The following is a 26,301-nucleotide window of genomic DNA, read 5'->3' as shown; positions in this document are numbered from 1 at the left end:
CTGTGCCATGTCTCCAAATCCAATGTCTCTCCGGAGCCAGGGTGCACAGCAAGGTCCCCCGCCACACACCCCCTTGTGCCATGGGTTCCCAGCTAGCTGTGAGGTGAGAGGATGGGGCAGGAGTGCTTACTGGTGTTGTTCCCCGCCAGCTTCAATTCCAGCTCCTGCACCTGTTTGACCAGGAGTGAGATGTGCTGCAGCAAGTCCTTGTTCTGGAGCAGGAGCTGGTGCACACGTGCCTGTGCCTCCAGGCGTGCCGCTGCCTCCGCAGCCAGCTGGTCCTTCAGCAGGTGGACCTGAGGGGCAGAAGGCACACCGTCACATCGGAATACACTCAGTGACCATGGGGAATGCAAGGGAGCCCTTTGCACAGCTCTGCTGGGTGAGGCAGCAGCTGGCGGTGGTGGAATTACAATTAAATGCTAAGCAGGTGCGCAGTCTCTGTGCTGACAGCATCAGCCTGGAAAAAATCTTTCCCCTCTGCATCGCAGAAGCCTGCAGCAGGGCTTGGGGTGGTGCTCAGGTGCTGCAGAGAAGCAGCCAGCAGAGCCCACGTGTTGCAGCTGGCAGAAGGGCAGTGCCTTGTGCCACCAGTCCCAAGGGACAGTGCTCAGATGGACAGGTATCTGGAAACACCTTAAAAAAGAAGTCTCTCTGGTCAGCGAGGGAGCTAAATGATATTTCATCTCCAGCTAATTACAGGCAACGATAATTACAGAATGGTCCCTGCAGCTACAGGCCCATCAGTTTGACACAGATCCTGGTTGACACAGCACAGCTACTGGTTTGTTTGTAAAGAATTAAGCCTGTGCCAGTCACCATGTTCAGAGACAAACTGGCTTGGTATTTCTTGAGAGAAGATAACAAGTACCATCAACAGAGATGTTGATGTAATGTGCTCAGTCATCTAACAGGCATTTGACACAGCAGAACATAACTTTTTCATTAATAAATTAGTGTGACACCGAATCACCACGGCTCACGCTGAATGGATTGGAGAGGAGCTAAGTGACAGCTCTGGGACGAGAACCACGCCGAGGTGGGCAGAGCTCCAGTGCAGGGTGTCAGCCCCTGGAGAAAGCAGGATGAGCCACTGGCTGCCATCCCACAAGCCAGCCAAGAGATAGCTACACACTACTTCAGATTTTTTTAAATCTGGAAGTAGGAAGAAAAAGAAATCAGCAGTGTAAAGGTCTGCAGATCCACAAAGATTGGGAACTACAAAAGGTGACGAGTCTCTGTCCCACAGGGATGTGGTTTCCTGTATGAACAACATCCTGCTGCTTGGGCAGGAATGGAGGACCCCCAGAAATGCAGGTTCCTCTTTCAAAGGGTGAGCCATTTCCCAAGGCCATGACCCTTGTAGAAGGATCAGTGCTGATTTTTGATGCCTCGGGAGAAAAGCCAAAGCAAAGCAGAAAAAGTCTTTTGGAGCTGCTTGCTCAGGCCAGTTGAATGGCCTTCAGCTGCACCAGGGGAGGCTCAGGTTGGATATTAGGAAAAATTCTTCTCTGAAATAGTGGTGATGCATTGGCACAGGCTGCCCAGGGTGGTGGTGGGGTCACTGTCCCTGGAGGTGTTCAAGAGTTGAGGAGATGTGGCACTGGAGGACGTGGTCAGTGAGCATGGTGCGTACGGGCAGGTGGTTGCTATTGATTCTGTGAAAGATAAACAGTTGGAGAGAGCTCTGGAAGTGTCAGGGGACAAGCAAAGCTATGGTCATTGGTCAAGTGGAGGAGCAAGAGCTGCTGAAATGAGGAAAACTCAGGCAGAGTGAGCTGCTGGCTGTGGTTGGCCAGGATTAGTGGCACGGTTTGGCATTTTGCCACATGCCTCATGATGGGTCTCCCCACGCTTCAATGTTGCGCCCCCAGAAAACAGTGTTGGGACAAACCTGTGCCACAGCCACTTGTGTCTGCTGCTGCTGCTGCTGCAGGAGCTGCTGCAGGAGCTGCATTTGGTGGTGTGCAGACAGAGGAGTGCCCAGGTCGGGCAGCGGGGTGGATGATGGCAGCAGCATCTTGGGCGAAGCGGTCAGGATGTCCTCAGGGTGGAGGCAGCCCTGCAACACACCAACGTCAGTACGGGCAACCCTGTGCCTCTACAGCCATGAGAGTTGCCAGGCACAGAGCAGTCTCCAAAATTTCCAGGAATAAGGCTGCTGCATTCCAAGCAAATCACGCTTTGCTGAGGCAGGAGAGGCCTGCTGAAAAGCTCTGAGAACAATTCTTGCCTGAGGCCGGCTGACGGGCTCGCTGACCTCCCCATGTTCCCCCAGGCTTGTGACAAAAGCACAAATATTATTGCAGTAAGTTTTGGAAAAGGCTGCTGTTTCCCATGGAAATTTCCACTGTCTCAAAAATAACCCTTTTTTGAGGTGTGCAAGAAAAACAATTATCCCTATCAGCTCTGCCCCAACTCTTTCCATGTGGTTGAGCTTTGGTACGGTGCTCTGCAGATGCAGCTCAGCCCCGAGCCAAAGGGCAGCGGCAGACAGCTTTGATCTGGGAATGCTGCAAAATCCCTCCTGACCCCTAGGCTCCCAGAGGGACCCACACACCTTGGTGTCACCGCTGGCCTCCTTGCCCACAGCATCCAGGTCCGTGACGCCGCGGCTGAAGTCGAGGATGTCAGCCCCAGGCAGCGGCAGCTCCACAGCATCAATGTCGGTCTCCTCAGCTGAGGTGGCTGCCCGCTCTGCAGCAGTGAGGCGGCAGGCTGTGGGACAGCAGGGCACGGCTGGGGGTGAGCACTGGGACCCTGCATTCCCCCCTTCATCCCCTGTACCCCCATCCTTGGCTGCCCCATCTGTTTGATCTCTGCTCGCTTGCATTTCCCCCAGCAGGAGCTACCCAAGCACATTAATGTCCTGTTTAAGCCAAAGTCCCTTGCAATGCTCCTTAGGGCTTCCCAGATGCTGTGTCCCAGAGCAGTGCATGTCTTATATGCAGGCTGGGGAATCGCACATCATGTTTCCATGGCTGTGCTTCTGTGGCTGCCAAGGGCAGGGCTCATAGATAAATACCTCCAGGGACCAGCAGCCAAAAGCCCTGGATTTGGGGCTGGCCATTGAGAACAGGAGACACAGAAAGCTGAAGGTAAACAAGAGGTTATGGGAAAACAAAAAGGACGGATGCTCAGAAATCCCCAGGGAGCTGCAAACCAAGGCCAGGACATTGTGCAGAGGAAAAACAAACAATGAGCCACTCAGGCCAGCAGCAGCCCCTCAGGACAGCAGTGCTGCAGGGTCAGGCAGCTCCAGAGAACCCTGCACCCTATGGGGGACAGAGAATCTGAATGCAGACAGGCAGCAGGACCTTCAGACATCCCAAAGGGCCCCTAAAATGGGCTTGAAGAAGGCTGCAGGTGTGCAAGCCATCTCTTGCAGAACAGCCACCCACTCCCCTCTCTTACAATTCCGACCATCAGATACAAGCTTGGGGATGTGGGGACAGTCCCTGCTTTGGCCCCTTTCCTGGCAACAGCGAGGAAATGTTTGTAGCATGTGAAGCGGAGAGCACTTGGGCACCCAGCCGAGCCCAGAGCGCTGCTAATGGGCTCCCAGCACGGGGGATGTCTGTGAGGATGAAGGTTAACACCTAGCGAAGGCTCCTTGCTGGGCAAGATCCCGCCGCACTGCAGGACAGACTGCCGTGCAAATCCGTTCCCTGCAGGTGTCAGCCGGCAGCAAGCTTCAGAGAGAGACAGAGGCTCTTCAGATGGTGCCTGCCAGCCACCTCAGCAATGATCTGTGGCCCCTTCACCCCAGCACGGTACCTGGGACATCCAGATCGTCCCCGTTCCTCTCGCTGTCCCCGTCCTCCTGCCCGTCTGCATTTTGCTGGGTGTGCTGCAGGCTCAGCTTGTGGCAGACCTCAAACGCCTGTCCCACCGTCCGCACGATGCGCATGGCTTGGCTCTGCAGCAGGAGGGAGAACAGCAGAGGCATCAGCCCATAGTGAGCAGCTGCCCAGCTTTCTGTGCATTGCCACTGCGACCGCAGCTCAGAATGCAAACCATTGTGATTCCAGGTCCTGGCCCAGCCATCCCGCTGGGACGTGTTCCCAGCATCCTCACCTTCTTTTTGGATTTGAAGACATTGCACCTGAACACGTTGCTAGACCCATCCCGGGCAATGTAGCTGAAGATCTTTAGGTCCTGCGAGTCATGGGACACATAGAATATCCTGCAAGGACAGAAAGGAAGGGGAGGACATTGCCTCCAACACACACTATCCACTTGCTGCCCAGGATGCCAGCAAGGCCACAGCCAGAGTCTCACAGGCCACACTCTGAGTGCTGGCAGCTGCCCAGCCTCTGCAGCACAGCCCTGCTAAAGCCCAGCAGAAATTCTTTTTTGGCAGTGGTTCCACCTGGGGTGAAAAAAAAATCCTCTGCTGACTCAGCAGCAGCAAACCCTTCACAAAGATAGCGCAGGGATTTCGCTGCTCAGCCCCCATGGCAGCATTGGAGGTCCCAGGTTGCAGGAGACCCGCAGGAACAAAACCTCTGTGCCTTTTTGATGTCTGGTCTCCTCCACCCCAGCCAGCCTGCTGGGTGGATGCTGGGAGTGCACAGCAAGCCAGAGCAGCTGCCCTGTGCCCTCTGAAATCACCACAGGACAGTCCTATCGGCTACTGCGCCCCAGCCCGGCTCCAGCCCATGGAGCCACCCCGCCATCAGGTCTCTCCCTTCCCCAGCAGGGTGCAGCTTTATTGCTCTAATTGGGATCATTAAAAGGAGCTTAGTGGCACCTGGCCCAGCTGTCCTGCAGAACTCAGCAGAGGTTTTCCTGCAGGAGTGTGCCTGCTCACAGCTGAGCACGGACCCAGCAGCCATCACTGCACAGCTCAGAGCTCAGTTCAGGCTTCAGGGTGCTGGTGTGGCACATCAGAGCCTTTGTGCCATCCCCAAGTGATCTTACCTGTAAATGGGATCATGCATGACAAGCATTTTGTTCTCATCCCAGGCCCATTCTTTTTTCTGCAAGGAAAAAAGCTGAAAATCAGTACGTCAGATGCTGCCCTCATGATCGAGAATAGGGCAGAGGCAGTGCTGGGGCAGTGCTTGCTGTAGTCCTGCTGCTGCCCTGCAGCCCCAGCAGATGACCTGCCCAGTGTGCAGCCAAAAAGCCCCGTGCAGCCAGAGTGCTTCCTGCCCAAAGCACAGCCAGGGACCTTCTGATTCCTGGGAACCCATGGATTTCATCTCACTGCACACCCTGCAGGTCCCCAGCACTGCCACCTTGGTCTGGGGCTGCCTACCTTCTTCTTCTTCTTCAGAATGACCTTCACGCCGTCCACCGACACGATGAGGTTCACCTTCTTCTTCTTGATGTTCTTGGCTTTGAACTCATACTGCAGAGAGAGGCCAAGTTAGTCCTCCTGGGGAGCTTTGAAGGGCAATTCCCCAACCCCTCCCCCAGCTTGAACTCTGGGAGGAGAAACACTATGCCAAGCACAGTTCTGGGGGGCTCAGTGTAAAATCAGAGATGACTGCTAAGGACTCAGTGAACCTTGCCGGGGGAGACAGCATAATGCGATTACCCACTTCAATTAGAAATCACTGGATGGGAAATAAAACCCAGGAACTTCCAAAGATCAGTGGCTAAACACAAAACTCCAGCCCAGCTACAGGGAGAGAACACGATTCCCCCAAACCCAACCACTCCTGCATGCAGAGCCCTACAGTCACTGAGGGCTTGGGCAGGGTGAACAGGTCAGGTGTTAATTCACGCTGAGCAAAGTCCCACACAGCACTAGTGAGGGTTGCCTTTTGCTAAAGCTATGGCTGGAAGTTTTTGGGGGTAAAACCACAGCATTTTGTGGCTCAGTATGACCACACACACTCTTGTGGCCCTGCAGGGTGCCAGGGGACAGGGGATGCTTGGTCAGTAATTGTGCTCATGGAGCACCCATCTGCTCCCATCGCTGCAGGGTTTTGCAGAGTCACAGAACCTACCCACCACTGACATTGGTACCCAGTGCCCCTGTGGCACAGCATCCCTGTATCCTGCACTCAAGAAAGAGGGATTTAATGAACTTGTTCATTAGCTAGCCTTGCTGCAAAGGGAGCAGCAGCCGGACCCTGCCTTAGGTCCTTCCTGAGGCACTGGGTGACATTTCCAGCACTGCATGATGCATCAGCTCTGGCAGCCAGAAGCCAGCAGGCAGCAAATGCTTCTGGCCCCAACCTGTGATCCAATGATAAAAGACCTGAAAATACAATTCCTCAAAGCCATTTGGAAGTGGCTGACAGGGATGAGGGAGGCAGATGACTCAGAAAAGCACCTGACAGGGTGATGCAGCTCTGCCTGTCCCAGCGCATGGAGCAGGCAGGCTGGGCGAGCCCATACGCTCCAAAGCCACAGTTGTTGGCTGCAGAAATTAAAGCTCAGGCTACAGACAGATTTCACATCCCCTGCCTGCCTGCCAGCTGCTTGCAGGGCTGTGCCCTGCTTCCATGGTGCAGCAGCAGATCTCCAGAGCAGCTCAGCAAGGAGCCCGTTGGAGCCAGTTTCCAAGGGTCACCCCTCACAAGCAGAGGAGTTGCAGAATTGAGCACAGCCCTCACCACCTCAGTCTGACTTGCAGGTCCTGCTGCTCATTGATCAGCAGCACCATGCCATGCCGCCGAGCTGCCGGAGCCAAAGTTTGCTGTTCTGAGTGACCCTGAGTGCTAATTAATCTGTGCTCAGAAGAGACTCCAACCCTGAAAAACAGCTCAGGGTTAGAGAGACTATTTTTAGCCTGGGCTTTGGGTGAGTAACAGCCCCAGGAAAGCAAAGCAGACAGAGCAGGATTCAGCAAAGGTGTTACCAAACCCTGGCACGGGCTGTATGGGGCAGAATGGGTATGGAACTGCTGGGGAAGGGTCCCCTGTGCCTCACCCTACTGGGACTGCTGGTGAGGGCACTGCCTGGGCTCATCCCTTGCCCGCCTGCTTCGAGGCAAGCATCCTGCCCAGGCCGTGCAGCAGCCAAATCCCTTTGTGGCAAAGCTCCAGCATGAACTGGAAGCAGCTAAGAAAGCAAATTCTCCAAAAGGCTGAGCACTCAGATCTGCTCCCATAAATCTGGCCCTTGATCCTGATGCCGTGGCGAGTGCAAAGCTCCCCTGCAAACCTGAGCCTTCAGAACTATGCTACATCCACTCCAGCCCAGGTTCATTAGTGCAGCACTCTGACAAGCACAGACACTCTTTGGGATACGTTTCCCACGTAATGAAGCACAGCTCTAACCAATAAAACACTAATGAACTCATGCCCATTGGGGCTCTCTAATGAGATGCTAACCATAATTTAATAATGAATCAGTGACAAAGAGAATTCAATAAAACAGCAACTCAGCTTCCCCTCCTCTCTGATGCACACTTGTCAGTCCAAGGTACAGAGGTCCGGGGGAGGAGGGAGTGGGTCAGGAGGGCAGAGCTGACATCACCACCCAAAGCTGCCCCAGTGCAGTGCTGGCAAGTCTGAATGATTCAGTGCATGCTGCAATTGCAACAGGTGCCCAGCTGGACCTGCCCTCAGCCCACATGAACTTGTCCATGTGCACAAAGGCTGTAGGTGATGCTGGGGAAGAGACCCCCAGTTGGTAGAAATAGAGCTGGGAAGGAGGGAGTGCACCAGTGGGAATGAGCAGCAGAGCAAGAAGAGCCTAAACGCACTGCTCTGAAAAGCAAGTAGGAGCACCAGCACCATTTGGGAGCCACTTTGCCCTGCTCATAACCACAGTATGCAATTTGTTCTGTCCTTCTCACAAGGTTTTGATTCCTCAAACCGAACAGATTTCACCCCAAGCAGTAGCTACATGTAGGGTCGAAGAAAGCACCAGCTTGTGCAGATCATCTGAGCGAGATGTGAGTCACAGAAACTGCAAGGGGTGAAATCAGAACCGAGCAGGGTTTGCCCAGTACTCCTGGCTCATGGTGCAACAGTTCAAATGAGCAGGGTTTTGTTTTATCCCAACCCGCACAGGGATCAGCCTGCGCTGACCCAGAAGTTAATTTGCACCCTGCTCAGGGATGGGACACAACCTTATCGCCTCCTCTCCCTGCCCTCTGGCAGAGCCTGGGCTGCTAACAAGTAGGGTTATTTTTGCATGCAGTGAGCTGGGGAGCACCGCCAGGACAGGCAGCAGGCATGCAGCACATTGACATCCATGCTTGCACCAGTGCCAGCTGCCTCACATCACCACAAGCTGTAGAATCCTACATGGGAAAAGCAGTGCTCATGGCACTGGAGGGGCTGCTGCAGAAGGAAAACCACATTTCCCACTGCTGAGTAAACAAGGAGTATAAGCTCTGCTACAGCCCAGCCTACTGTTTCATAAAGAAAAGATACAGGACTCCTCATGAAGCAGGGAAGGATGAAAGAGGGTTTTTGCAGCTTCCCCACCACCCCCTTAGCTGGCTGCTTCCTTACAGAGAAGATGTAATGGTTTTTGCACCTTCAGCATGGCTGCCTTACCCCTCTTGGGTACAACTCCAGATTTTGAAATACCCATAATATTACAAGTTGTGTTTAGCTATCTGAATTCTTGGCGCATTCAAGACAAAATGCAAGGATGTCTCACTCATGAATATACTGTATTAGACATCTTGTAAGCTCTAAGCAGCTATGAAACAAGTGAATAACCAACAAAACCAACATGTTTACCTTCTCATTTGGAAAAGAAACGTGTTTTTCTGAATATCAGAACACAAGAGCCTGAGCTCTGACCTCAGGTTGGTGGGAGTCTATTTTCAACATCTGTCCTTCATGCAGAGTTTGCTGTTTAAATATCTTCAAAGACATGCTCTTAGAAGGAAAATAATGCCAGCTGGTGTATGCATCGTTGCACAACATGTTTCTGCTGGCAGAGTATTACAAGTGCCCTTTCTTGAGAACAGGCTGATGTATGTTACTTAATAGAGAGCGCATGTAACCTTGTCAGTTTGGAGCAAAATTATGTACATGCCTTGAGTGAGAGGGGTACGTGTGAAAAGCATGAAAATCTCAGCCCCTTTAGAAATAAATGTGTTGTATGTCCTCATCTCACTGTTCCTACACAGCAAAAGTGCAAGGAAACTTCTACCAATGCGCTATGTTGGGCAGATTGGATGCTAAAGAAGGGAGATGGGGCCTCACTAGGTTCAGCATCACCCCACGCTCTGAAAAAGATTAACCCACATGAAAGTGCTCTCGTTTCAGTCCAACCCATCTAACTGCAGCAGGTATGGATTTAAATCTGCCTACTGGCATCCTCAATCAGAAGGGGAAGGATTACTGGGAACTCTCTGCAGTCAGACTGCACTAGCAGGGTACAGCCAGATGGAAAATTCTTTGATGGAAGAGCACCTAAACACAGTGAGCTGTTGCTGTCCCAGCCAGCAGAACACAAGCTAGGCTTCAGCCCAGTGCCAGCTCAGGGAAACGAAGCGAGCAGCAGCAGCTTTGTGAAGTCTTCCCCAGTCTGGTAACGACCTCCTAATGAACAATTAACTCATTACCTAACAACATCTGAGGGTAAGTTTAAGGCTCCAAAGCTCCAGAAGCCCAAGAATTCCTGCCACACACCCAACCCAACAAGCCCTATCCCTCTGCACACAGCAGTGCTCTCCCAGCAGAGCCCGGCAGTGCAACGCCGCGCAGATCACGTTAGCAGGGGCACGTCCCTGCATGCAGCACTGCAGAGCGCTCAGGGACGAACACCGTGTGTCCCCCCACGCACACAGACACATGTCTGGGTGTGCCAGGAAGCCTGCCTGCACAAAAACATCCTGCACGGCTCTCCTGCAGAGGGGACACTCGGCAGGGCTCCCACCGGTGCAATGCAGGGGTTGGGTTTCACCAGTGGCCGCACTTTATTCAAAGGTAACATGGAAGGAGGAGTAACAAGGCATGGGGTGCTGGTTCTTGGGTTGGTGCTGCTTGGTAAAGCTCCTCCACAAATCAGCAGATCTGCACATATGGAAAAATGCAGCTCCACAGTGCACGTGTGCATCTGAAGCGAGCTGTGATTGTGGTGTGTGCTGACAAGGTCAGTGCCTATATTCCCATCCAACTTCAGGTTTAATTTCAGTAACGTCTGTGAGGGCCGCGTGTACTGACGGGTATAAATGGGAATCAGTCTAAAAATACCCGTGTTGCGACAGCAGCAGAGCAGAGTTAGGGCGGCTGCTTTGCAACAAGCCTGGATCGCAGCATACCATTTATCACACAAAATAGGTGCCCCAGTAACACTGACTATTTCACAATAAATTCTGTCTGCTTGGTTTGCTGTTCCCCACCACACAGCTGCCTCCATCAGCTCCCTCTGCCTTCCCTTCTGCTCTCAAGTTCCATTAGCCAAGCTAACACCCTGAGGTACCCCTTCAACCTGAGAAGTTTCATGGGAAGCTCAGAAAAATCAGAGCTGTGATAGAAGTTAAACCAGCAGCCAAGGCCAGGAGTGAGCATCCCACCACCAATGCGGGATACTGGTTTGACTGGTTGCAAATTACCAGGCTGCATGGTCACAGGCACTGCATCCACTGCTTTGGGTGCAGGGAAAGGAGGAGAAAGCACACTGCATCTGTAGGGGGATTCACAGTGGAAGGGCAGTGTGGAAGGCAGCGGGATGCCTCAGTACATGCTGTTCTTGCAGCAGAGCTCAGTCCAGCCCTGCAGACACAACTCCAACAATGAGCCATACCCATTTTAGTGTTTATCATCTCTTGCTAAAATAAGCAGCAGCAGCACATTCTTTGGAAACCCCATATCTGACTGGAATTTGTGGCATTTTTAATTAGCTGCTCATTAGCTCTTCCAAACTGCAGGAACACGTCGAAGACAGACAACGTGCCCAGTTGGGATGGAGCTGTGCTGAGGCCTGGGTTAAAACTCACGGGCTGACAGCACAGCCTGCAAGGCGGAGGCCATGAGGAGGAGGCAGCCATGCGGGCACCATCTTGGTGCAGACATGCAGTGAGATGCTGGAGATGGCTGACACTGGGCAGTCCTCGGATCAAAGGGACCACAGGCACGGTGTGGTTTCTACAGAGCAGGGCTGTGCTGGTTGGCATGTTTCAGAGCACCGGGCTGCCCTGAGCAGCTCTGCAGAAACAGCCTCATCCGGCTTGCCGTGGGGAGAGTCAGGAAACACCTGGCGAGCACCTTTCAAAGAGATCAGCACTCTGTGCTTCCTTCCCAACATGCTTTCCAAGGCAGACCCCAAGGCAACTGCTGGGCAGCATCTCTGGCACCACTGGAGTGTGCCAATCCCCCCTCCACCTCGGCACTGGTGAAAAATGGGGCAACAAGAGGACCGTGCCCAGTGCTTCAGGGAGGTGTCAATGCAGGGAGCAGTCTGAGCACAGCAAGGTTTGCAGCCCAGGTTGTGGCACAGGATTCATTCATTTGCCTGTTTTACTGCACCAAATTGCATAAAAAGCTTGAGCAACTCCAGCGTGGTAAGCAGATGGGAACGGCCAAGCAGAAAAGCAATGACAAACCAAAAGGAAGCAGGCTGGTAATAATGTAACTAAATCAGCAATTACGAAATTCAGACAATTAATAAAGACTGAATAAGCAATAGCACTAAATGCTTAGCGCATCAGAAGCAAGCCAGCCCTGTGGGTCTCATTAAATGGTAACGGTGCTCAACAACATTTCTGGTTTGCAACTGGACAAAAAAGGCAATTATTCATATCACACATTTGTTTCCTGGCTCCTATTCAGCAATAACTCATGCAGGTACTAAAAACCATTCACTAAACTCTACATTTAAAATCAGCAAGCTTGAATACCATCCTTCAGAGAGTTTTATAAAGAGTTATAGACTCAGATCCTTGAAAAAACTCTGAGTTAACAAAGGTTTCAAGCTTTTGGGATGTTAGAACGCAGTCAATGTGGGACTGAATGCCAACCCAAAGGATGGCAGCACAACTCGACACAGCAATAATAGTCCCACGCAAAATGAGATCCTAAGCTATCCCAATAAAATTAGTGGTGTATCACACAGAGGCATCAGGCTGGCTGAGAAACTTAAAGAATATCTTTCAATTTCCATCTCTGCAAACAATTTGACGAATGTTATCTAAAACAACAGTACAGCCCAGCCCGAGGGTGTGCAATCCACTAACCACTGGATTCCAAAGTGAAAGAACAATAGACAGAAAACTGACAGAATGCCACTGTTATCCAGTAAACCCCACAACAGGGAGAGCACAACACTTATTTTTATGTGGGTCTGGAAGAAAACAGCATATTTGATATCCAGGTCAAGTGAACTTGGTGTGTATTTATTTCAGCTTGATTTCATATGGCAATGTCCAAGCCGCTTCCCAAAGGAAAAGGAACAGAAACTGAATACATAAGATGCAGAAATCTATAAAAAAAATATAGCTATCAGACATCAATAAGTGTCATCCAGCAGAAAGGACAGCGAGCTGAGCTTCCACTGCCATGCTGCTGCTGCAATAAGGACAACAGGGTCCTAGGTGTGTGAAAAAGAACGTGCAGCCACACAGAAAGGTGAAATTATCTCACAGCATAGTGCTGTGGGAATCCCTACTGATATAACTGATGAAATATCACCTGTTTTATAGCACACTTGGATGAAGCATTAGGAAAGAGGTTAGAAGGAAGCAAAAAGAATATGCATCAGGCTCCCAACTCAAGTAAGAGGGGCTGAACCACACTCAGTTTGTTCAGCTTGTCCAACAGCCCTGCTCTGCCTGGTACCGCACTGAGCAGGTGTCTGCAGGGCTGCAGCTCTGTGCACCAATACATAGGTGACACAGCAAGGAACGTGCCAGCAGATTAAACGGAGCTGATCTTGGCCTTTGAGGACCAGCAGAGAAGCACAAGAGCAGAAAGGATCATGCACAACAGCAGCATTGAAACATTGATTTTAGCTCGGATAAGCCTGACAAATCCCTTCTTCTTCCTAAGTCATAGTTTCTCATCCATCAAACAGATATAACGTAGTGGTTGATCCTGACCTCCTCCTCATGAGATTTTTTTGCTCTTTGCTCTGCTTTGCACAACCTCTCTCTCCCCAGAGCCCCCACTTGCACAGCAGGAGCCAGGTAAGGCATCTCTGCCATGCAGACACCTGCCCAGAGGTGGGGGCTGCCCACATCTGCTCTGCCCATCTCCATGCTGTGCAGGCTTGAGCAGTCAGCACAAGGGAGCAGCCAGACCTAGTGCCCTCCCAGGGGCACAGAGCTGTCACGGTGGCAGTAAGCTGAAAGCCTGGTTTATTCCGAAACCCACAGGAAAATTCCATGCTGCAGGAAACCAGAAGTAAATTTCAAAAGCAATGCCATGGGTGCTATGAGTCATAGAAACTCCTGGGGATTGGAGCGATGAGACAAGCCCAGCTCTGCGCTGCGCCTGCTGGGAGATGCCAGGACAAGCTGAAGCCCCAGATCAACCCCACCTCGGCACATCCTTCTCAACCTTATTTTCTGCAGTGCTCCTGCATCAGTTTTGGAATCTCTGAGATGCAGAAGGCAGAACGATCTCACATAGAAAATGATGCAGTTCCAAGAAGTCTAACATTAGGACCTTTTCTAATGCACAGGAAAGGTGTGTAAGAGTGAGCCTGGCTCCCCTGCGTCACAGCAAGCAGCCAGGGTTGTCATATTATGTGACACAGAGCACAGCCTTTCCCCTCAGTGACTGCATATCAGTAGCAACAGGATCAGCCAAAGCAGGTAGGGAGGGACAGACTAATGAAGCACCTCCAGCAAGTCCTCCAGCACCTCACCAAGGTCCTACCAAGAGAGCATGGTCCTGCTCCTTACCCAGTACATACAGTCGCATCCTCACGAGTCATTCCACAAGCATGTGCCCACTGATGCCACCGGGGCAGGCTCTGAAGTAAGTGGGAGGTTGTTTCAGTGTAAAGCTAAGCAGTGCCAGGGAAAATCAATAAGCTCACCTTTACCCTCTTTAATCCGATAAATGGCAATTGCTACAGATACCTCACCCGTTCCTCCCAGATCTAATAGAACACAATCTTCTACATCTGGGATAATGATGGGAAGCTATTAGCTCTAATAGCTCACCCTGCTCCCAGTGCTGTGCTTTTCTCCCAGCCCCCACTGAGCCCAAGCCCATCACACATCCCCCCACAGGATCTGTAGCCCACCCCCAGACCGCTCCCTGTTACCGCACAGACTGCAGTGCTTGTGCTGCTTGCATTCTTTCCTCCCTTTTGTCAAGCAAGACACGATGAGTCGCCTAACACTTAGAAACTCGCCGCGGTGCTAACAGGTATATCTCAGAAAGACGCTAATTAAATGAGCTGCAAATTACACTGTGGGCTCTGTGCAAATGAGTGGCCACACGCAGCAATTTTCTCACCAGTCCAACTGTGCATGTAGCTTTCAAAGGATGAAAAATTCTGCTTTCAGCAAGCTTGTTGAAATTCAGAAACTTTGCCAGTTTGCTAAAATAAAGCTCAGCTATGCAAAGCAGAAATCACACAAAATCAGATGTACCTGGCAGAGCAGGATATCTGGAGGAGTTAGGCTCTAAAATGCCTGAAATGCCTCCACTTTTTGAACCTGCTGGACACTTCCCAGCAACAGGCTTGCAGGAGACCTCCACAGAAGCAATTTTTACAGTGCCCATATAAGATTTCATCCTTTCTGGAACCAGAGAAAACCTGGATTAAAGCCACACTCAGCAATCCATGCAGCAAAGAAGAGGAGCGGAAATTGTCTGGAATGACTGTGCCAGGTATCATGGCTGCACTGGAAACATGCCAGGAGCACCGGGCGGAAGGCATTTGTGTATGCTTACATCATGGCTGCATTAAAAACCCATACAGTTCTGGTTGTGCTCAACCATCCCGGGAAAAAGGAAAAAGAAGCGTGTTTGTAGCTTGTTTGTCTACTTTCAACTCCAATCTTCTGCAACTCTGAGCCTACGTAGTTAGGACGGAGTTGTGATTGCTTCGAGTGCACAGGCCACCCTGTTTGGAGACGGGGAGGAAGAAGGTCTCAGCAGCACATATACATAAACCCAGCTGCTTGCCAGGAAAACAAGCCCTGGCCTCCTGTATTTATTGCATTTATTGCTGCACATGTGGCCAAAGATCATAGAATCTTAGGTTGGAAGGGACCTCAAAGATCACCCAGTTCCAACCCACTGCCATGGACAGGGTTGCCACCCACTAGATCAGTCTGCCCACTCTCACGAAATGCAGTTTCCTCATATAAAACCCCTCTCGATCCAGCTCCACAAAACAGACAGAGCCGAGCTCTCGGCGTGCATCTGGCTCCGGTGCACGGCTGCCTCTGCGGGGGAGCAGGGAGCACACAGGCAGCAGGAATGCCAGCAATGCCTGCTATGCGCGTCCGGCGTGCCCCCCAGGTCGGGGGACATCCCACCAGGATGCTGCAGCCCAGCCAGCCCCAGCAGTACTCCCATGTCCTTTGGCAGCACGTGAGGGCTCCCAGGGTGTCCTCCCCAGCTGCCGCACAGGGTGCCCATGCACTTCTGCACCAGTCCCTCTGGTGCATCACATCTGCAAGTTCATGTCTTTCTGACAACTTGCATCTGTCCCATGTTATGCTGCACCGAGGCAGCTCAAGTACACGTTTCAAACACATCATTCATCACAAGAAGTCATTATTTTATCTTAATCTGCATTCCTTCCATCATCCAGAGCTTCATCTGCACATTATCTAGGCTATGCTTAAGTTTGTCCATATAGGTCAACAAGGGATGTTTTGTTTTGTTTTGTTCTTAAACATGGGGGGGGTTACTGAAGTTCTCAAAGCTGTTCTCTCTGTGTCTGTCCTCTCTTGCTGATGTAGAGCTGTGAAACCTTGGGGCTGAGCTCCTGATTTCAGAAGCTGGATCCCAGGTGCCTTTTCCCAGGACAACGTTGGTCCCAGGGAACTTGAAGGAAGGAAGAGAAAACAGCTGCCCATGAGCCTTGCAGAGCTCCCGATGGTGTAACATATCCTCAACCCAGCTCAGAACCAAGGTGAGCAAACCTAACGCTAACAAAACACCTCCCAGCCACTGGGCAGGCAGGGCAGCGTGCAGGAGTGTATGCAGGAAAAGCCCACAGGCTATTTACGTACCAAAATTTGAAACTAAAAATCTGTGCCACAATGCCAGACCCCTCTAAGAGAGGCTGGAGGCTTCCCAGCCACACGTTCTGCAGGAGGGGAGCAGAGGAAGAGCAGCTCCGGTGGCTGCTGGCCAGGCATTATGTGACCGGAGAGCCCAGCATCCTGGTTGTCCCTATTTTGGAAACACTGATGATTTCAGAGCCAGATGACATCCCCTGATCTGCTCGCCACCAAGTGAGCCTGCTGCTGGCTGGCCTGCAGCTCACCCATGTGCTGCTGGTTACTTGAACTCAGAGCTTCCACTTGCACATAGCCATATACAGGCCACGGACCTGCTGGCATCCAGCATCCAAAACGTCACACAGCAATGCTCTTAGGCCAGCAGAAGAAAACAAATGTACCTCTCCTACAAGCCATATGCTGCACCCCTCTGATTGTAGTGGTGCCAGCGATCCTGCACCCTGCACCAGGCACTCATCTCAGTGCGGGAGCAGGGGAAGATTGCAGCTGTGGGAAGGGGAGGGCTGTGACCCTCACCCCAAGGGGAAGGAAGGAAGGAAGGAGCTCAGTCGTAGCACTCACCCGGATCCGCCGCATGGCTGTCACGATCTCCACCCTGCTGTTTGGCCGTGGTACATCCAAGCTGCCTATGTACTGCATGGAGAGAAATAGCGGGTTAGCCCTGTTTGCATGTCACTGACAGCTCCAGAACCTCACAGCCTCGCATTGCCCTGCTGCACCCACGCACAGCCCAGCATTTTGCCCACCATACCCAAAGTGCTGCAAGCAACAACATCTCCTCCCACCCTCCCAGCCCTCTCCCTCCCCACAAAGAGCAGTTGCCCTAAATTTCCCAGCCTCGCTTTCTGCCTGCTCCTGCCTTGCAGCATGGCTTGCAGACAGCGGTCACATTTCTCCTCCTGTGTCACCTTTTGCTTCTTTAGCCAGTCCTCATGCGAGCATCCTTTCTGTTTGACAGAGTAAGAGGCTTTCTTATAGGAAAACCTCATAATAGCTTGAATGACTAAAATGGGGCAGTCCTTTGTATGCTGCACATGGCTCAGAAGCCTGTTGGATGCTGCACAGCTCAAGTTTCCTACCATAGAAAGGGAAACAAGGATCTATACCCATTGTCTCATTCTTCGTAGCATTCCCGCTTGCAAGAAAGAGCCAGATTAATCTCGTTAATAAATCAAGATGAAGAAGTGTTAACTGTACAAAACCCTCAGTGTCCCCAACCAGTGGCAGCAGGCTTTGCCCCTACCACTGCTGCACAGAGCCCATCTGGGTGCAGAGCACGAGCTCTCCTCAGCACGTGCTGAGCCCACCTTCAGCCCCGCAGGGATCCCATGGGCAGGCAGATGGTGACAGTGCAGGACCTGGCAGCTGATGCCATGAGGACACACAAAGAGAAGGGATATAAAAATAAACATCAAACAGCTGGCTTGCTCATCATGTGCCGTGGCAGTGCAGGACAGCCTTACGCAACCAGGAATTAAGCCCCACGATGCAGCCACAGGCAGAGGCAGCACTCACTTTCTAAACCCCAGCAGCTAAAGCCTGACTGCAAAAGTAGCAATTACAGCCCCTAAACAGATTCTTCCCATCCAGAATCAAGGGTTTATGTTTTATTATGAGAGGTATCTTTGCCATGAATTTACTTCCCTTTTTTTATGTCAAGCCTGAAGAGCATCAGTAGGAACTCTTGGCCACCAAACAACCCCACAGGGTGCACTTTGCTCAAAACCAGAGCATCCTGCCCACATCCCACACCCTACTGCTGGCAGCAAGGACCTCAAGCCCAAAGCACCTCAGCACGTGGCTCACAGCCTTGAAACCATCCACCTCTCCTTCACTCTGGAAACAGACAAAGCCTCGCAGTGTGATGAGTATCCCCCAAAAAATGCAGCCGGTGAGGTCAGCCTTACAGGGTGAAGGAGTGAGGATGGTGTGAGAAAGCACTGTGCTTATCAGCACCCCCAGCCCTCCTACCCATAGCTCTGAGCTTTGCTTGAGGAAGAGGTGTGGGAACATCCAGAGCTGCTGCTGGGAGCAGGGCCGCCCTGTGTAGCTTCCCCATCCCTTGGGAGGACAGGCAGCATGCCCAGAGGCCCTTGCCAGCTCAGAGAAATACCAGCTCTCCCTGGGCAGGAGGAAAATAAACACGAGAAATCTGGGAAATACATTTTGCAATGTTTGCACAAATTATTTAGCTTCTGCGTTCTCTTGGTGTTTTTTCATTTCCTTGAGGTTGTTTAACGCTCTCCTGCCCCCTCAAAAGCAAATTCCCTTGAGAAGGTGATCTGCCTGAAAAAAAAAACACGGGGATGCCTCCCAAGCGGTGTCCGTGGGATCAGGAAAGCCTTCATGAAGAGCAAGTATGTCAGCACCCCACAGCCCTGTATCGTGCAAAGGTCAGGGCTGAATCATCCCACTGGGAAAGCCCAAAGCAGCCGCCTGGAGCCTCGCCAGCCCCAAGAGCTGCCCTGAGATAAGGAGCCAGCAGCGGGGGCAGAGCTGCTGGTGTGGGAGCTGGAGGCAACACCAGTCCCATATTCTGCCTGGATTCCCCAGCTACTGTGCTAGCTCCCATAAGAAGCAGGACAGCATTTTTCTGCTTTGCTCCCTGCACTGTGCCACTGCCATAGACACTGTAGCATGGGAGCAAAAAGTCAAGGCAGAGATTGCACTGGGGGGTCAGGGCAGGCGAGGGGAAGCACACCCCAAAGCATGGGGCAGCACAATGGGGAAACCCATAGCTGTGATTCCATCACTGCTGCCTGTACATATGTCTGCAGGAGCCTTGTCCTGCTGGAACTGCTTTCCCAGAGCAGCCCAGGGGGATACATCCCACCCCCTGTTCTGCCCTGTGAGGGGAGAGGCTTGCTCATAACCAGCAGGGCAGAACTGAGCTGGCAGAAGTGGAAAAGTTGATGTGCCAGCTGACTTCAATGGAAAAGCCTCCTCTTCCTGGCCCTGGCCAGTCATGTGCCCAGGAGCCTGCAGCCTGCCAGTCCGCATCAACTGGGGATAGGGCTGGTGGGACAGCATCATGCCAGAGGGCGATGAACACACTATACTGTCTCCTTCAAAAAGACCCGGAGGAGAGGTTTGGGAACTCCTTTATCACAATGATACACTGGCAGAGAGGAAGCAGTGCCAGGCTCTGGGAGGATGAACTCCCAACAGGATGGGAAACCACTGCCTGTGCTCCATCCTTGTGCACACACTGTGCTCCGAGTTCTGCTGCACAGCCACAGAGCTGCCCCAGGGCCCCTCTCTGCAGTTCTGCCAAGTCCCAGCAGAGAGCTTTGCTGGGAGCTCCAGCGAGCAGCCTCCAAACTGACTTAACAAGTATGGCAAAAATATGCCACTGCTGCAGAGGAGAACTTCTGTGGTGCTCGGCAAGGTTATTTATAGCCTGCAGCGAGCAATCCCGCGCTGCAGCTTTGCTGCTGGTGAGCAGACCTTGCTGAGCGCCGTGTTCAAGAGCTGCCAGCACCAACACCCCCAAGCACTGCTGCCAAACCTCTCCCAGGCACCTGGAGGTATGAGCTTCAAGCAACCTGCTTCCAACTCCCAGCAGTGCCCGGCTGCCAACAAGCCCAAGCAGGGGATGGAGAAATGCCTACAAAGGCAGCCTGCAGCAAGGCACAGAGATGGATGGCCCAAGTTGGAGGTGCCTGTATCTCTCCTGCTTCAAACTCTGACATTTGCTGGCACTGGCACAGCCCTGTGAGAGGCAGGCAGGCAAGTCTGCTGGATCTGGCAGGATCCGCAGGAAGGAACACGCTGGATCCGAGCAAAGTCTCTTCCATGTCCTGTCTCCAAACATAGACGGCAGCAGATGCTCGGTTCATTCTCAGTTTCCCACGCATGAAAGTGGAGAAAAGTACTGACAAACATGACAGAAAATGCATGGTTGCCAAGATCCTCTAAGGGGAGTATAGAATTAAAAAAAAGCCCACCCAAACCCCCAAACCAACCTGCAGGCAACAACAGCAGCAATCCTCCAACCCACTCTCATTTATCTGCTCACAGGCCTGCTGGCAGGGAACATCCTGGTGGCTCTGCATGGGCACCCCAGGCATCTCCTTCTCCAACACCTGAGCTGCTCTTGGATTTCATCCTCCAGTTTTCCCTTTGGGAAAACAAAGCAGGCTCGTGTGCCCTTCAGCCTGCCCCAACTGGAGGAGCCGTGATGGGAGGAGGTGGACAGAAGGTGTCTTTATTCTCTAAATACTTATTTATTTAAACAGGAAACCATTGCACAAGTGGGGATTCATGCCAGCTCCCCTGCGACACGCTGCAGCTCGCAGCTCTTTCATCCAAGCGCTTCAGCACACCCAAGAGGCCCAGCTCTTGATTTAATCCAACAGTTCTGACCACAATGGGCAGAAAGTGAAGCCAGCTCCTCCAGTTCCCACCAGCTTGATTGAGGCACTTCAAAGATGCGGAGACTTGCAGTGCCAAGAAAGGTGGCCAGCAAAAACAGATCTAAAAGTGTGAACTGCATTACTACTCCCTGAGAAGATGGAGCGTAATTCTCCAGTTATTGGGTTTATCTCCATAAAATGGATTACTGTAAGGCTTGGAGAGTGCCCTGCTTGGAGAGCATCCCTATGCCAGAGTATGTGACTGCAAACAGCCCTGGTGGCAGCACCCTCAGCCGCACCACATACTCTCATCACCCCGTGCTTGGAAAGGGCCAAATTTGCACATCCCAACTGCAACAAGAACAAAGGTGGTGGGCATGGGACCAACACTGGATATCAGGGAGAAGAGGAGGAGGAGCGAGGCGCAGCTGAAGGCAGAGGCCAGGCTGCTCACAATGCCCCATAGCCCCCAGGGCTGCCCCACCCACAAAAACACATAATCCTGCCAAGGGCTTGCAGGGATGGATTTCTCCTTTTGGTATTGCTCTGCTCCAAACCCCAGCCTCCCGTTTCCCCACCCAGCAGTGGGATGTGTGCTCTGCACCTCTCTCCAATGAGAGCTGTGTGAGTTTCAGTGCCCAGGATTCATGGGGATAAAAGGAACTAAAGGAGTGTAAGCATTTAATTAATCTCCACCAATCTAATAAAAGGATGGAGTAATTGCCTAAGCCATCTGCATTCTGCATCTGGCATTGGGAGCTGCTGGAGAAATACACAAATTCAAGAGTAAGGCTTCATCCAGCTCGTGCTTGGCATGAACGTGTGCCACAGGATACAAAATAAGAGAAAGGAGCTAACAAAGACTCACATGCACCACCCCAGAACCCTACAGAGAAGAGACGAGCAGTGAGCAGACCACAGGCGATAAAGCCACATCCTCCTCTTCACCCAAAACCTCTGCTCCCACCCTAAGCCAGGCAGGGAAGAGGCAGAGCAGCCAAGAAGCTGTAAAGTGATTGAGAAGGGAGCTGCTGTGCAGCAGGTGCTGGCAATAACACTGCAACCAGCTGCAATAACCCAGGAGAAAAGGATGAAAAGCCCAGTCGTTCCCAGGAGCAGTTCCAAAGCAGGTTGTAACTCTGTTCCATAGACAACTGCACCATGCTGCTCTCTGCAGACCTTGCCAGCCGTGAGCAGAGGGAACATGCAGCCCCTGTGCCCAGCAGCAGGACAGGGAGTTGTCCTCAAGGCACCATGCAGAACTGGATGCCAGGGCTCCGATCTGTCTCCTGCCAGCACCTCTGGGCAATAGGATACAAGGGACGGGTGCTGCTCAGAAACTCTTCTAGACTGGTTTTTTTTTTCCAATCCAGACTCACTGGAATAGCTCACTGATGTGACAACTGTAACTCCATGAATAGCAATGGAGACAGGGATTTAATGGCTTTGCTTTCCAAATTCCACTGCTATCTCCCCCCAGCTACCTGCCCGCCGATGGGCAAGGCAGACAAATGCTCAGCTCTCTTGGGCTGCAAGCACCAGAGCCATGGGACACCACAATGCAGTACGAGCTTGAGAGGTCCCAGCAGAAAAAAAAAAAAAAAAAACACCACCACCAGAGCTTCCTGCCAAACACACTAGCAAGAATGATTTATATTTGCAAGGGGAAACAGCAAGTGTTTGCTTGGGACCAACACTGACCTCTCCCAGAGCTCAACACATGGCACGCAGTCCCTCCACCCATTCACCCCAAGTTGGGGAGAGCCGGGGTAAGGGGCTCCCGACCTCACCTGTGCCCCAGGACTGATGCTCCTATGTGATGCTAAGGAAGGGTGAAGGAGCAGGGTCACCGCCTGACCCACCCGGCTACCCTGTGGGATAGTAGGAAAGACTCACTCAACTCTCGGCAGCCGAGTCTGTGGGAAAGGGCTCCCAGGGGCAAGCGGAGAAAAAAAAGAAAATCACGGGAGAACGGGGGAGCGGGGAGCACCGGGAGACGCGCGCTCGCTGCCCACCTTGGCCTCGAAGCAGATGCCGTGCTGGAAGGCGTCCTCGTTGTGCAGGGGGATGCGGAGGTCGTGCCGGTCGTCCACCAGGTTGTACTTGGACTTGGCGGGCATGGCGGCCCCGCGGTGGCCGGGCAGCCCCGCAGCGCGCCCGGCGCCGCCGCCGCCGCGCAACCTCCGCCCCGCACCGCCGGCCGCCCCCGGGGCGGGATTGCGCCGCCGCGCAGCGCCGAGGAAGGGAGGAGCGGGGGGCGCGGAGCGAGGCGCAGCCCCGCTGCCCCCGGGAGGGAGGGGCCGGGAGGATTTCAAAAAAATAAATAATTGAATCAAAATAAAAAAGCACCCGAAAGGGGAGCTGACGGAGGCACCGCTGACATCTAGTGCGCGGCCCCGGCTCTGCACCCCAGCGCTGCGGAGGGATTTTTATAAGGGTGGAGAGCACGGGAGCTCTCCAGGTAGGGAGCTGAGCCCTGGGATGCTGGGTGCTTGGAGCTACCCTGAACGCTCCGGCCCTGGAGATTAGTGGCCATGTGGAACCCTACCCCTTGCAAATACCAAAAGTCATGGAAACCAAGTAACTAGAAGTGGTATGATCTTGTCTTAGGCTTTGCAACCTGGCCACACCAAACCTTATAAAAGCCCTCAAACACTACACATCAGTCCCACCTAGCTGAAGACACCCCAGTGCTGCTTTCTCCTCACACAGGAGCCCACCTGCGTGGCACTGAGCACGAGCTGGGGCCCTAACCTCAGCCATCAAGGCACAAGGCTCTGTCCGCAATCCAGCCTTGCATAGCAGATCCAGGGCTGTTCTCAGTGCAAATCAGCACGGTAAAACTTTCCTTGTTTAGAGCTGTGCTGTTTCAGCCACATTTGAAAAAGTGTTTTGCTTCCTTCCATTGGAGCGGACTTTCCGGAACCAGCAGCAGTCAGAGGCAGGGCCAGGCACCAGGGAGATAAGAGCTGCCTGTGCTCGGCAGTGCCACGAGGTGTGTGGGAATGCTTGTTTTGTCTCCAGCATTTTGACCTCTTGCTCCTGTTAGGGGGACAGCCACACAGCCTAAAGTCTAAAGCTAGAGTCTGGGGCAAGCAAAAGGCAGTATTGGGTAGACAGCACTGAGGCTGGGTCTGTGCCTCAGCCTTTGGTGCTCTGGGCTCTGGCTGAAGCTGTTCCACCTCTCAGGAAGGTTCAGCTGATAGCACTGCAATCCCAGGTGCTGGGAATCACCCAGTCACTTGAGAGGCCTCCTGAGGATTCCAGCCCTGTGCAGGCCCAGCACAGCTGCGTTAGCTGCAGCAGTGCCCAGAGCAAGCCTGCAGCCGAAGGATGCACTTCTCAGCCTTTGGGCTTCCCGTGCCAGTAAGCCACAACGTGTAACAAAGCTGCTCTTCTGCAGCCCAAATGCCTGCCTGCAGCACTCTGCAGAGACTTGTGTGACATTTCACTGAGCTCCACTTTCCTCGTAAGCTTATATCATAACAGTGACACCTGGAAGAGACCATGTCCAACCCTGGACCCGCCACCAGCCCACGCTGGGAGCACCAGGCCAGGCCCCGCTCCAACACACCAGACTCGGTGCCCCTCCAGATCCCCCCAGTGAGCATGGAGGGCACCAAACCCTCACACTGTGTTTGTCCTGCACACCCAGAGCCCATTCCCTCCCTTCCCAAAGCAGCAATTACACCCCGCAGCCACACACAAGCGGTGCGACCGGTTGTTCGCTTGTTGTTTCAGCCCTGTACGCTTCCGCCCCGTCGAGGCCGGGCACTTTGCCCGCACTTGCACAATGGGTGGCGGGGACAAAGGTCCCCAGTGCCACACGGGAGGGCGGCAGCAGGCTGGCGTCACACAGGGCAGGGACACAAATGCGCCACCAGCACGGTGGGAAGGAATCCGCCATCCAAATAAATAGGGTTGCTTGAACGAGCTCAGGCGCTTGGGGTTGGCCGGGACAGAGCGCTGCGGGCTGCTCAGAGTCCCTACGTGGGCACCGGGGTGGCACCAGGGTCCCGTCCCGGGCACGGGCAGCACCTGCCCGCTAGGATGGCGATTCCTGGCCCTGCCCTGCCACCTCCCGGCTGCGAAGCGCAACGCCAGAGCGTGCACCGACCCCGAGTCCAGCCCGCAGCTCTGCCTCTGCGCTTCGCACGGAGCATCCCTGCGGTCACACTGTGCCTCTGCCACCTGCACGGCGCAGCGGGGAGAAGCGCTGAGCAGGGCGGCACTGAGAGCAGCCCGTTTTCTGTCTAATAAAACCGGGTGATTAACATCTAAATTGCGATGATTGGAAAGGAAGCCAAAAGTTCAGGAAGGGAGGAAGGCAAGTATGCTAGAATTAAGGTCAGGAACTTGCTGGCGTTTGGTGACATTTTGTTCTGGGAAGCTGGCAGCGCTCACTCACATCAGCCAAACATGCACGTGTGTATTTATTTTAGAGGTGTAACCAGGAACAGCTTCAGGGGTGCTTTTAAAGCCACAGATCTGCTGTTGATATCCACCAGAGTGGGAGCAAAGTGCTAACAGAACAGCCTTTCAATTCACAGTTATCCCAGGTTTTTGGAACCCCCCACAAACCACATCCTCAGCACAACCAGTTACAGTGACTACTGGCAGATGTATCAATGTGTGTATTAACAGCTGTGCACCTGGAAATCAGTGCTTACCCCTCAACACACAGCACTTCTTATCTCACAGCAGGCACAGCAACGGCCCCCCATTGGACCAGACGGTCTCCAGAGGTCCCTTCTAAGCCCTACAATTCTGAGTCAGCCCTTTCCCAGCTCCCAGACAGGGCTGGAAGCACCTGCAGCAAGGCAGCATGGGCTGGGCACAGCCATCTGACACCACTTGCCCCCCTGCACCCAACCACCCCACTTAAGTCCCATCTACTTACATCACCACCTCTGCAGGTGCACTGAGGGAGTGGGACAAGCTGCACCTGTCACAGCAGGAAGCAAGGAGGAGCCATCACTCTGGGGCTCTCCCCCATGATCACTGTGGCTAATTGGATCTACCTTTAATATGGCTATAATTTGCCAAGGCTTATTTGCTGTATAATCAGACACATGGCTCCTTTCTTTGATTGCCTTGTAAATTACCAGAATGATTAATTTCAACACGAGCCTGTATACAAGTCCCTGACATACAGGGAGTGGGGAGGATGGCTCACTGAGGACTGGGACAGCCTCATCCCACCCACCAGTGAAGCCTGAAGGGCAGGGTGTGAGCTCGTGTCCCCCCATAAGGGAACATACAGCTCTTGGATCCCACACTGGTTTTCCCTTCCTACTCCTCCTTGGCCCAATCTGCTCAGCCCAGCTACAGTGTTGAGCGAGGAATTAAAGAGAACTTTGTTTCCAAACAATTGCAAATGCATAGCTTGAGAATCTGTAATTGAAACTCAGATCCTACTCCTGTTACCAGTGATGGATGACTGTTTCCTACTGCTCTGAGAGCCCTCACAGAGCGCACGGCAGTCGCTGGCCTGACTCATGGCTCACTTCTCTATGTGATGGAAGTGAGCAGCCCGGCACTCATTACTGAGCTCTCATTAGGAACTTCTCCCGTTTTACCTCTGCCTTATTACTGGGGCTCTTGGCTCTACCTTCCAACTAAAAATCTTCCCCAGATGTCAGCAGCCTGCAGGGATATGGAGGGATGGGGCACGCGAGGGGCTAAAAATACACGTTCTCCCAAGAGAGAATCTTGCTGATTCAACTCTTTCCCATTCTCTTCCAAATTCTCCTCGGGAGCCCATTCACTGAGCAGATGTTGCTTTTCTTTGTGTGATCAGCTTGAAAGCAACAGAAAACCATCCCGTCCTCTAACAACTATTTGAGCACGGGACTGTACTGCTACGAG

General features: G+C 52.8%; 1 protein-coding gene across 6 annotated transcripts in view; it reads right to left on the bottom strand.

The window, feature by feature from the left end:
* Window positions 1-22,587, bottom strand: part of LOC122181246 (nitric oxide synthase 1 adaptor protein) — a 31,022-nt gene extending 8,435 nt beyond the window's left edge. For 3 of the 6 annotated variants that reach the window (XM_042873635.1, XM_042873636.1, XM_042873639.1), the window contains exons 1-9: window positions 22,449-22,587; window positions 16,640-16,711; window positions 5,264-5,356; window positions 4,924-4,997; window positions 4,078-4,186; window positions 3,778-3,919; window positions 2,561-2,718; window positions 1,895-2,062; window positions 131-296 (exon numbers count right to left, since the gene is read on the bottom strand). In XM_042873635.1, coding sequence (XP_042729569.1) covers window positions 131-296; window positions 1,895-2,062; window positions 2,561-2,718; window positions 3,778-3,919; window positions 4,078-4,186; window positions 4,924-4,997; window positions 5,264-5,356; window positions 16,640-16,711; window positions 22,449-22,553 — 1,087 coding nt within the window. In that variant the 5' untranslated portion in view covers window positions 22,554-22,587. Of the gene's footprint in view, window positions 1-130; window positions 297-1,894; window positions 2,063-2,560; window positions 2,719-3,777; window positions 3,920-4,077; window positions 4,187-4,923; window positions 4,998-5,263; window positions 5,357-16,639; window positions 16,712-22,448 lie in introns of those variants that run through there. The other 3 variants (XM_042873637.1, XM_042873640.1, XM_042873638.1) reach the window with 2 other exon arrangements.
* Window positions 22,588-26,301: the final 3,714 nt, after the last annotated feature.

Source organism: Lagopus leucura, unplaced genomic scaffold, assembly GCF_019238085.1.
Source record: "Lagopus leucura isolate 7727_CA_CO unplaced genomic scaffold, USGS_WTPT01 Super-Scaffold_100009, whole genome shotgun sequence".
Lineage (NCBI taxonomy): Eukaryota > Metazoa > Chordata > Aves > Galliformes > Phasianidae > Lagopus > Lagopus leucura.
This window is presented reverse-complemented; position numbering and strand designations above follow the sequence as displayed.